A 12,531-nucleotide genomic window follows, 5' to 3' on the forward strand; every position below is an offset into this window, starting at 1 on the left:
GGGGTTTACAGATCAAGTCTGAAGCCTCCTGAACGGCTCACACGCTCTTTGAGGCCGACTTGATGATATCACAACTAGTTTGATGTTGAGGATTTTTACCTCTGTACTTTCCCGAGCCACACCACAACATGCGATGAGAGAGGCGTCCCGGAGCAGCTGGCGGTGCCGCCAAGAGGCGGTAAACATTCTAGCCCTCGAGGCTAACATTAGCTAGCACACTACTGTTGACAGAGACTTGAAATTTGACCTCCTTTTCTGAAGAATAGAAAACCTGTTGATCACATCTCCACACTCATCCAAACTCATGTAACCTTCTGTTTTTGTTGTTCTTCTCAATGCAACATGTTAGCATAGTTGTTGTCCTACGCTTCTCTCCATTTTGTTTACATCTGCTTACCCTCGGGGGACCAGACTGCCCTATTTTCTGGGGACAGGGACAGTTTTTGTCCTGTCCCCAGCTGGAGATGTACCAGGAAATGTCCCTGTTTTTAATTGCGCCTTAAAAACAGATTGCAAAGTGAAATATTACATTGTGTGGTAACAAAACAGACCGAGCAGCAGAGCCTGCCAGTTAATATCTCAATTACGTTGTGCATGTTTTGGCCAAAAGAGGGGGCTGCTGGCAACAGCACTATTTTATGAATAAACTATTTCATATGAAAACTTGCCAGAGAGGCATCTACAGCACCACCACAAGCATCTTTTCAAGTCAGATCGAGAGCAGCGAGAGGAGAGAAAGAAGACTGGACAGGCTGAAGTGTAAAGGAGAAGTTAAGTAGATATGATTCTTCACAGACGACAAAGAAGCCAATAGTTACTTTCTACTGCATTTGTAAAATCTGACATTTTCTGTCAATATGTCATAATCTTATATCAATTTGGTGCGAATGGTGAAATCAGCATTCAAACAGCTGCTGGAAGGTAGCATGCAGTTCAGACACAGAAGCAGACAGGATGCACTTTAAACATGGAAAAAGAGCAGCTTTTACAGTGATGCCACGACAAACTGACAGTTTTTACGTGGACAGAAACATCTTCTACGTGTGTATTCAAGGCCAATTTGACAAGAAGGCACCGATGATGTGAAATTTGTTATAGCTGATTCACAAGTTTGCTAATTTTCTATAAACAGATTGTGTATATATATTTATATTATATAGTTATATTTTCTACTTTTTAAAATAGTTTATATTGTTAATTTGTTATATTTTCTATTTTTTAAAATAGTTTATATTGTTAATTTGTTATATTTTCTATTTTTTAAAATAGTTTATATTGTTAATTTGTTATATTTTCACTTAATAGTCATTTGATGCATGCACCAATATCACCACAACAAATTCCTCGTATGTGTAAAATCGTACTTGGCAATAAAGCTTTTTCTGATTCTGATTCTGATTCTAAACTCTTAGAATCGCACGATATGTAAGTGAGTCTGGGATATCGCTGTTTTTAGTGACTTCAATTCATTACGTGATTCAAGTCCATGATTTTCACACACACGCACACACAGCCTACTTCTTGCAGCAACTGTATCAAGTAGATGACAACAGTTATATAGTTTAAACATAAAAAGGTATCCCTGGCTTTTATTTCATAAATCCGGACCCCTTAACATACCGACAGTATGGGATTACGTGAGAGGGATCCCGTGTGCACCCGACTTGAATCTGCAGAGCCATGAAGTGGTCAGTGCTCAATTTGCACCAAGTTAGACACATTCACTTTGCTTTCTCAGGTCCTCAGTGCATGCCAATGAGAGACAGACAGATGGACAGAGATTCTTTGTATCATACTTAGATTACTATCAAAAGTCTGTCCAAAACCACATTACAGGCAAAAAAAAAAAAAAAAAAAGTTTTCATACATTTCTTTTCACATCTAGAGAAGGATAGAGAAGAAACAGATTTGGATGAAACACTGAACTATTCCGCTGAAGTATGCAGCATTTTCAGCCTTTGATTGTCCTCGGATTCTCGCAGAAATCTTACATTACGTACTTGTAACATTAATAATGCAGGCCCACTAACTGATGCGCTTTTTTTTTGGTTGCATCAGGAAACACAGTATTCATGTGGCAACCACACAAAACAGGAGCATAGTGTAACACTCTCTGTCCGCAACCACGTTTATAAGTTGCTCTCAATGAAAACATATCCATTCATATTCAAACCACGTATCATCAGCAGAAAGGACGGGCAGATAGAAACAGACATTTTCAGCAGTGGTGCTTATAACCATAATAAGTCATGGCACATTAAATGGGATATCATCAAGTGATGGAAACTGAATTATGAAATCTTGCTTACAGAGAAGGCCCTGTTGTGTAATAGGGCATTTGCATAAAAGTCTTGCTTATCTTATTTTTTGCAGATGAAGAACTTTGAAAGATAAAAGTTATTCGGAAAATGATACTTTTGTATTGTACCATTGGACTGTGTGTGCAGTTAGAAACCATGACTGGCTTCTTTACGTTGTCCACTCTTGTAGTAGCAGTGTGAATTGTAATGAATAGTGTTATGTCAGCCCAGTCTCAAGCCAAAAAGTGTATTGGACTTGGTGATCCACTATTGGACAGCATGTGAGTGTGTCGGTTTGCCACGCCTAGGTGCGAAAAGTACTCATGTGTATGAAGGTGCAGTGCCAGCAGGGGGTGACAGGAACCTCCATGTCCATGAGAGGAGGTGGTTGGGGTTGGTTGGTTGGTTAGTTGGTTGGTTTGTAAATTAATTGGATCTGATTTTGACTTGACAAACCATGATATTTCCTGAGACCTAAACAAATAGTTTTGGTGTCTTTATTATCAGCGGAACTAGATGTTTATTCTAATGAACTTGACCACAGAATAAGACCTTGCTGTTTTCATGTGGAGGGTGACGTGGTGGAACAGCGGGTCCGTGACACCATTCATCTGTTGGTTAAGAATACAACGACATTTGCAGAGTATTTGAAAATGGTAGTTGATCACATAGTTTATGTGCCAGTGCCAAGTTCTAATAATCTTTTAAAGAAGAGCAATAGAAAGGATCCTGACTGGAAACTCTCAAACTGGCATGATTAGTGCATGGCGCAAGTGAGTGAGTGAAAAACCACTGAGATCATGACTGATACCCACCTATCTACAGAGCATCGGTGACATTGGTGAAGTGAGATGTCTGCACAGAGCCCAAAGATGCTAAAAGATGACACCCACCACAGACACAGTCGTTTCACCTCGCCGCCCTCTGACAACACACACAGAAGTATCTGCTGCAGAGCATCCAGATGCACCATAAACAGTATTTTTACTTGTGTAGCATAAAGGGACTACTACCTACATTTTGTTTGTATAACCCTGTGTCATAGAATGAGCATTAAGTCAACACTGAATCTTGGACCTTGAGTTTGCCTTTCAGATATTCTGTGCCATGCAAAACGGACGGAAAATGAATGTATCTCAGCCCATCTCAGTCTCAGTTGTGATTTTAAATTTATAAGCTTATGACGGCCTCTAGTTGTGCCACATCCCAGAGAAAAGCTGTGACACAGTTGTTTGACCACAGGAAGTCAGGAGAGGTCTAACACAAAAAGGTGCCAAAACCTCTGAAAGTCTTGAATAATTAATGATCAAGCTCAGTGGTACTCAGGTGTGTTTGTGTGTGTGTGTGTGTGTGTGTGTGTGTGTGTGTGTGTGTGTGTGTGTGTGTGTGTGTGTGTGTGTGTGTGTGTGTGTGTGTGTTGGAGAGCAATGAGGGGGCGCGGTCAAAGAGCAGCCAGAAGGGAAATAGGGAATAGTAAAAGAAAAAATACTTACCATATTTCTGCCTTACGTCTGTTAGTTTTAAAAAAGTACATGTTTTAATGTTTTAATCCACCACTTTCTGGATAATTTGACCAGATCTGTCCAACTTTGTAATAAATCCCTTATTTTCTATTGTGACCCACCAAATTCAAACTAATCCAGTGACTAATTTCAATTTTAAGAATGTTATTTCAACGCTTGCTTATGGAGGCCTGATAATAGTGATTATGATAATAATAATGACTTCACAACATGCAACAAGTTACCTAATTGTCATATTTATAGATTTTGAGGAAACAAAACAAACTGTAGACTAAGACCACCAAGGAGCACCACAGAGCACCACAGGAGGCCTTTTCTAACCATATAACTCCTCCCCCTTCTGTAGGAAGGACAGCTGAAACAAAGGACACTGACAACAATAACACCAATATTAAATGCATTTTTTACACTATGTACAATAATATAATACAATATAATATTGTATAATGTGATATATATAATATAATATAATATAATATAATATAATATAATATAATATAATATAATATAATATAATATAATATAATAGTTACATTAGACACTCATTACTATTTTGGTGTATTTTACTTATATCTAATTCTCTGTTGTTTTTATTCTCATAGAAACCTGGGCTCTGTGTGTGACCCTGACCCGGGGAACCCACTGGTTGTTACTGTAATTTTATTTGGAGCATTCTCTGGCACAAGAATTTCCTTCAGGATTAATTAAACTCTATCATATCTTATTTTGCCTCATCTTATCTTATGAAATTAAGCCACAACAACTCACTTTGATCTAAAGTGGCCTGCTGAGCAGTAGTTGGACAGATACTACTTAGAAGGCAAGCTGACATGAGCAGAAGTTGAGCAGAAACCAGTTTCAAGATGCCTGGAAATGTAATAAAGATATTAGCAGCTATTCTCTGTACTCTGTGAGTAATCAGTTTCAAAATATAACACTAGAGTATTACGCAGAATGTTTTTTCCACCCACTTCTCCTCCATCCTCCTTTCTTTTTTCTGTTTTCATTTATGTTCTAATTCATATTTCTGTCAAATGTTACTTACAAATAATGTGATGACTTCTGATCAGGATATGACTGCTGGCAGTGGTATCCTGGTTGAAAAACTGCTGTATACATACATAAAGACAGCTGGTGGTGTCTGCAGGTAGAGAGCTAATGAGGGATCAGGTGGATAATATAACTAATCAATTCATGGGAAGTAGATTTCCAAGGACAAAGTGAACTTCCAAACAATTATTTAAATTCACATTTTTCATGGAAAAAAAATCTTCCATGAGACTAATAACTACAGAACAATTATAATAAAGTGAAAATAAAGTGGCTGCGAAACATCCAGCCTATCAAATAAGACACTATCATGCAGGATATCACAAAATCTAATAACATGGTTGAGTGGCACTTCTAGGTTCTGTGTGTTTGTGTGTGTTCCTGCACAGCCATGGTGAATAATTGCATGTGTACTTTTCAGGTACGAGCATGGGGAGGTTTCATTTCTTCTTTCCCGAAAGCGTCTAAAAATGTCTCCGAAAGTAATCCAGCACACATTTTAACTATTCACTTTGTTATAATTTCACTCATGTTGCTTATCCAATTTCATGGTTCTTTCAGCACCTTTGAAGTCTAAGCACCTAAAATGGTCTTCTATAGACTCAACAAGGAAAGGTTAGAGAAACAGTGCATCTGTAAACTAACACTCAGCATTCTGAGGGAGGCATAAATTAACGTGTCAGGACGAGCAAATAGGAGCACGCCGCTGCAGAGTTTACCCCTGCCCCATTTACCATAGCAGAAGCCTATTAACCGCTCGGAAAGAGAATATATTTATCAGAGCGCCCTCCATTATTAATCAGTGCAGAGTTAAAAGTGAATATGTATCAGAGGAGCTGAATAAGGTTGAAACACGGTCTGGATTCTGAGGGTCTCTCTGGGAGTATCAACAGTGCAGAGCCTTTTCAGACCAAATCTGAGCAGAGAGAAGTATGACTTTCATCTCCTCTGCTCCGCAGTCTCTACGGTTACAAGGCCTGTAATTATACATAGATTTGGGGAGGCGGGGTGATGGGGATGGGTCGGTTATGTCCTAAAATGAAGGCTTTGGAGGAGATGACACAGTTTTAAAAAAAAAAGTTGAAGCTGCGTTGATATGCACGGCTCGCTATAGGAGTGTGATTCATGCCTTTCTGGCTCGCGCTCTCTCTCAATTTTATCATGGTCTGAGTGATTATGGGAGTGCAGAGCCCCTCCATGCAAGCTCTCTATTTACTCTATTTATTCTATCTCTCTTTGCAGCCTGTGAGGTGGGTTTCTATAAGCCGGTGGCGGGCGATGGCCTGTGTGGTAAATGTCCGCAGCACAGCCACTCAGAGACCAGAGCTGCCCTCTCCTGCCCCTGTGACTCCAACTACTACCGAGCGGCAGACGACCCAGCGGCGGCTCCATGCTCCCGTAAGCACAAACACACGGTACACAAGATCAGCTAATCCTATAAGCAAGAGCGCGCTCGCACACATACAGCACACAGCGTCTACGGAATGTTGGCCTGAACTTATCTGTGCCTCAAAAATCCAATTTCCTTTCTAGACAGTGATCAAGCCTGTGAATGAACTCAAAACCTCCGTCTTTCTTTTCTCCAGGCCCTCCGTCTGCTCCAGTAAGCGTCATCTCCTCAGTCAACGGGACATCTGTGAATTTAGAGTGGGATCGCCCTCTGGATACCGGAGGTCGCAGCGACCTGCAGTACAGCGTTTTGTGTCTGAAGTGCTCAGGAGAAGGAGGGCCCTGCGAGAACTGCGCATCCTCCCCGGGAGGCGCTAGCGGAGGGAAGACGGGGGCGAGTATTGGTGGCGGGGGAGGAGGATTGGTGGAGCGTTTGGGCAACGCAGCAGTTCGATTCGTTCCCCGCCAGACCGGATTGACAGAGCCCTGGGTGACGGTGCTCAACCTGGTGGCTCACACCAACTACTCCTTCCGCATCATGGCCATGAATGCAGTGACGCACCTCAGCAACGAGCCATCACTTTATGCCATGGTCAACATCACAACGAACCAGGCAGGTAGGGTTCGGAACATTCACATACAATTTCCCATTATGGAGGCTTCGGTGTATAGCACACACGCAAGCCTTTCCAACTGTGAAACTTAAAGGAACTGTTCACCCAAATATTAAAATACAGTCATTATCTGCTGAGCCCCATGCTGATGGAAAGTCAGAGGAAGTTTGTTTGTCCACAAAACATTTCTGAAGCTTCACAGAGCAGTTTTGCAACATTTGGAGGGCCCAAGATCAGAAATTTATTTGAAAAGATATTATTTACACCCCCTTTTCTGAGCTGAAGTAGGAAGTAGGGTTGACTAGCTACCTAAAAAGCTTAACAGATACCACTCTTCCACCAACCAATTAGGTTCTTAAAACAGGTTTTTTAAGTGGCTCAACCCACCAAAAATCACATATTGACGCCATTCCCACGCAGGCAAGACAGCACATCTGTGATTTTATCTGAAGCGTTCGGTAGTACGTCACTGATGTCACTTTTAATGTCATGAATGTGTCAGAAACAGTTGTAACAGAAAGAGAAAACAACAACTGACCCATTGTCAAAGAAGCATCTGTAAAACAGTGGCTAAATTATTTTGAGCGAAATGAAGAGAAGAGCCGCACAATCAAATAATTTTATCCCCATTTAAGTAACTGGAAGTTAGCCAGCTTGGTCAGCGATCCAAACATTTTCACAGCCGGGAAGTTGTGCTTGTTCGGCTTCAAAACACCACTGAGCAGCTTTCATATGAATAAACAAGGCTCCACCTCCAACGCTGTGTCCAGTAATGAAACGTCCTTAATAGATTGCATCCAAAATTTCTTCTTTAGTTACCATCTCTGGATGTTAACGTGCCATCACTTCGCGTGGCAGATTTGAGCGCGTTCACCTGGGTCTTACATTTAGATCCAAGCCGGGCCGAGGTGATAAAAACCCGGGTCAGTTGAGTCTGCAGGGTTTGTATCATCTCAGCTCTGTAAATGCAGAGTGTACAGATTCCCATAGCACACAAAGGCCAGATCTTAGCGGGTTTAAGTGGGATTTCTAACCAGTGGAAAAGGGGTGAGAGCTCTGCGGAGGTTACCGCAACAAGTGCCTCTTCCTGGATGAAGGAAAGAAGGAATGAGGTGTGTCTGTTCTTCATTGTGGTATTCTGTATATCAGGGACTACCACAGACTACCACAGCAAGACCCAGAATGGTTGCGGCTAATCGCTTTTTGCCTGGATCTCAACCTGAATGCCTCCGTGCAGTCTGAGTGTATAAGGGTTTGGGTCCTGGTCTATTACCTAACATTACATCAGCATGTGGGAGTGTAGGTAATGACAGTTCAACCATTTATTAACCATAACGTAACGTGTACACCCTGTCATGGGTTCTACTTTGTTTCTACAACTAGTTTGAAGGGGGTACAATATAACTGCATCTGCTCATTAAACAGCACATGAAAATGAAAATGTGAAGAAAGGACCAAGGTTGAAGAGTAAAGAATGTGGTATGCTGTTCATACCTGTGCGCAGACCCTCGAATTACTGTAATTCATCAATAAGAAGAGAAATGGCACAAAAACCGACACAAATAAAAGATAGCCTACCTTCAGACGTGTTGCAACCACGCCGTTTTGAGTTTAAATCCAGAGTCGGCCGTTCATCACACATCTTCCCCTTCGCCTCCTGCTGTCTCACTCTGACTGTCAGATTGAGCAAAAGTGCCAAAACAACAATCTTTGAAAGAAATTTGAAAGTGCTGTCTCAACCACATTTTGTGCTGATAATGAAAAGCAGGTTTACAGCACTCATGCTTTGTTTCCATAAGGACTAGTTGGAGTAGCTGCCGTTGTCAGCAAACAGTACAACACCTCTACGCTCCATACCGACACTATAAACACAAGAAATCATACAGACTTCATCTGCATCCCGGTTAACGCAGGAATCAGTCATAATACTGTTTGACACTTAGTCCTACATGCACTAAAGTTTGTTCAACTTGTTGTGAATTAGTATTTTTCCCATTATCTTATTTCTGTCCCTCCGGATGCCACTCCTCATTCACTTGAATGTAGAAGAGATCCCAGCCGTTTGAACACACTCGAGTGTGAACACAGCCAATAAATCTAAGGTTGATTGGCAGTTCAGTGGATTAGGAGCTTTTGATGCTGAAACCGCAACATTTTTGTTGATGTTTTTGTCAGTGACTCCCAGCGTATCCTGCCGTCAAAGGCAGTTCCACCCATGGTGATTAACTCACCTGGAGTCTCCGATAGAGTTTAGAGTAGACCAGAAAAGACGGGAAGTCATTGAGATTGGAAATTAGTGTTCTTTTACTAAAACTGTGTACCCAATTCAGAGTTGTAGACCTGATTTTCCACTTTTTGACAGTTTTTGGCGATGGCAGTCAAACTTTATACATCACAGGCACACGGCACAAGCTCCCTCTGGTCATCCTTGCTGTACCACAATATTAGCAGGCAGCTGTAAGCTTTATCCTCTGTGTTTTTCAGCTGCCAATCAGGGCACAAACAACCCTGAGCCACTCGTATCTTGTTTCACTTTTTGTGTGTGTTTTTGTGACAAAATGCAGTTTTGAGACCCTTAGGGGATTCTTCCTCCTGAGAGATCCTGTTACGTGTGACCCCCGTAACTAAACAGTCATATAGTGTGCAAATCAGGCCTGGGTAGTAAGGCTGAAAAGTCAGGCATGACAGTGGAGTTTCATATTTTTCAATTACGTCTTTTAAAGACCAGGTGAAAAAAGGGCAGATTCAACCATTTTAGCGAGCACACAGGTAAAAATCTTTATCTAAACAAAGTGGTGAAAAGTACACAAATACGATTACATAAATAAATACAAATAGCTGACCTGTCCTTTTTATTTCATAATTTTCTTTCTGTCAGCACTCATTTCTCACTCTGTTGTTGACGGGTTGTGCTGGTGTTTTTTCTCGAGGTTGATAGAACAGTCAGGCAGTGAAAGGGGTGATGCAGTAAACTGTGAGCCTTAGTTGCCCCAGTAATCACACCAACCACACTCAATGTCGCAAATGCAAGAGCAAACAGGTAGTGGAGCGGTGGTGGGGAAGCCCGGCGGCCACCTGCCTGTCGAACAGCACCGGGCGACCAACCAAACCACACACCTGTTAACTGTTTGGCTGTTTGCTTTTCACTTGAAGCACTCTCCATTATCAAGGAATATGACTGGATGTTTATGAGCTGGGGTGTATTTTTTATGTGCTCTCCACTGGTTTGGATTCAACGCATACGCATGAAACTATCGCACAGTTTATCAAACAATTTTCTTAATGCCATCGATGGTGTGTATGTCACCAACATTGCAATTGTTTTATTGGCCTGGTCTAATGCAAACTACAACAATTTTAAGATTCTCGAGACACAAACGTGTAGTGTGAGCAGCAGAGCAATCTGATGCCTTAGAAAGTCATGTAGTGTGACCATGAAGTACCTGCAGGGAAAAAGTCAAAAAGTCAATTTTAACTCTTATTTTCAAGACATTAACTTTAACCTGTCATCCAGCAGTGGGTTACATATTCAAATTTGTTTTCATGATCTCCCTCTTTCAACTGTCTTCTGTCTATCCAGATTATAAAATTGTTTGCCCATGCCGATATTTTCCCTCCTCTCCTTCTATGTTGGAATGTATGCTAAATCCTCAACATGTGCCGTGTCAGTGGATGGCGGAATCTCTGGAAATACAGGACTGAAACGCTGGTTTTGCCTCCAGCAACATTTTCTATCCAGACATTTCCGGGATCATAGAACTTCCTTTGATGTTCAAAAGTTCCCCTCTATTTGACCTCTGTGTGACAGTAACATACAAAGTGCTGAGCTCAAAACCGTCGCTACTGACTGTGATGGCCTTCTGTTAGACTTCACTTTTGTGCCAATTTTAATGCTCTTTTCATTTGTCTTTTTACTATATTTTCAGGTGTTTCACACTGATGTGGTGAATTAAATGTTAAGACCAAAGCTCCCGGGTTCTGTCCTGTGCTGAGTTAAAATGACAGTACCGAGCATTTCAACATGTTGAAATGCCTATTTTTACCTGTCAAGGAGCACTTGTGAACTCAGCGTCTCAAAAGCGAAGTCAAAAAAAAGTAGTGTGAAGTGCTGCTGAAGCAAACTGCAATACACTGCAAAAACTGACCTTCTGACCAAGAAATAATCTCGTATTTAAAAAAAATTTGGTTGCTCTTGTTTTGATTATAAATGAATTAACGAAGGGAAGATCCTTTGACTTGATTAAAGTGACTGTCACTTGCCTTGTCTAGACAAGCATTTTGTCTTTATTTGCAACAACTTCAGTGGATATAAGTGACTGTCTGTAAAATGTCACCAGACTTATTTTAAGCAATAATTTGTCCAGACAGAAACATTTTCATTAGTATTTCTAACTAATTGACATAATTTTACATTCTGATTTTTCATACACTTTTCTGACTTGTTTTGTGGGGCACATAATATTAACATAGTTTCAAGTTTTGGTCTCATTCAAAAAAGTTATTGTGTCACATTCCACTGAATCAATGGTGTGTTAGATGGTTTAACATCCCGTTCAGTCATAAATAGTTAAAACCATGAGTCCAGTCAATGGAGTATACAAAAAGACAACTAAAAGAAGAGGTAACAAGATTAAACCCAGCCCAAAGTCTCCCCTGACGTCCCGGCGTCCTTGATGTCGTTGCACCCGCGGGCCCCAGTGTTCCCGGCACTAACCGTTCCCAGCGTCCGTCATCTTGTCGTTGACGTCCTCGGAGTCATGGTACCTGCCCTGGCATTCCCGGCGCCAACCGTCCCCGGCGTCCGCTGTCCTGACGTGGACGTTCTCGGTGTCATAGCGCCCACTGTCTCGGCTGTTTCCGGTGCCCACCGGCGTCTGCCGTCCTGGCGTTAACGTCCTCGTGTCATGGCACCCAGCATCTCAGCGTTACCGGCGTCCACCGTCCTGGCCTCCTCTCCTCTCTGTCGGTCACAATCTGTCTCTTTCTGTCGTCCCACTACAACCCGTCTCTCTGCAGATAAAAAGGGTCACCTGTGCTCGCCACCTCCTGTGGCTCCTTGCGCTACTTAGTCTGCTGGCGAGTCTGTGTAACATTCAGGGTCAGTGTGTAAAAAGGAACTACATGCAAATCAAACTGTAAAAACTAAATAACACAACATGCAATAAAAAGAATTAAAAAAGAAAAAACATTAAATCACAGTAAAAATGTACAGGGTGACAAAACATGCAACCCAAAAAGACTGACCCCGTCACATAAGCATGCTAACATTTAGCTCATTCGTACTGAAAACTGAGTGCAATGAACTCTGATTTCGATGTCAAGGATTGGACAAATTGACCTTTTTACCTTATGATGGTGCTAGATGAAAATCTCTGAAGTTATGACAGTTTATCTTGAGAGGAACATGAATGTTTGAACCACACTTCGATACAATTAATGTTGGGATATGACTGAATAAATCGGCGGACCAAAACAGACCCCCAATTCACTGCCTTCTGTTTACATTTGCGGATCTAGCTGCAAAAAAGCCAAATTATTGACTTGCTGCCCAGTATAAAAACAGCTAATTTGACGCCTTGGAGGGTACACTTTTTTATGTTTCTATGTAAATCCATGCCATTGATGTGCCGGCAATCGCATGAGATGGGCAGAGGT

General features: G+C 41.6%; 1 protein-coding gene across 5 annotated transcripts in view; it reads left to right on the forward strand.

Annotated features, from left to right (window-relative positions):
• The window catches only part of epha8 (eph receptor A8), a 122,953-nt gene that overhangs the window by 85,398 nt on the left and 25,024 nt on the right, over positions 1-12,531 (forward strand). For all 5 annotated transcript variants that reach the window (XM_037102229.1, XM_037102233.1, XM_037102230.1 and 2 more), the window contains exons 7-8: positions 6,116-6,271; positions 6,460-6,879. In XM_037102229.1, coding sequence (XP_036958124.1) covers positions 6,116-6,271; positions 6,460-6,879 — 576 coding nt within the window. The remainder of the gene's footprint in view (positions 1-6,115; positions 6,272-6,459; positions 6,880-12,531) is intronic.

Source organism: Acanthopagrus latus, chromosome 6, assembly GCF_904848185.1.
Source record: "Acanthopagrus latus isolate v.2019 chromosome 6, fAcaLat1.1, whole genome shotgun sequence".
Taxonomy (NCBI): Eukaryota; Metazoa; Chordata; class Actinopteri; order Spariformes; family Sparidae; genus Acanthopagrus; species Acanthopagrus latus.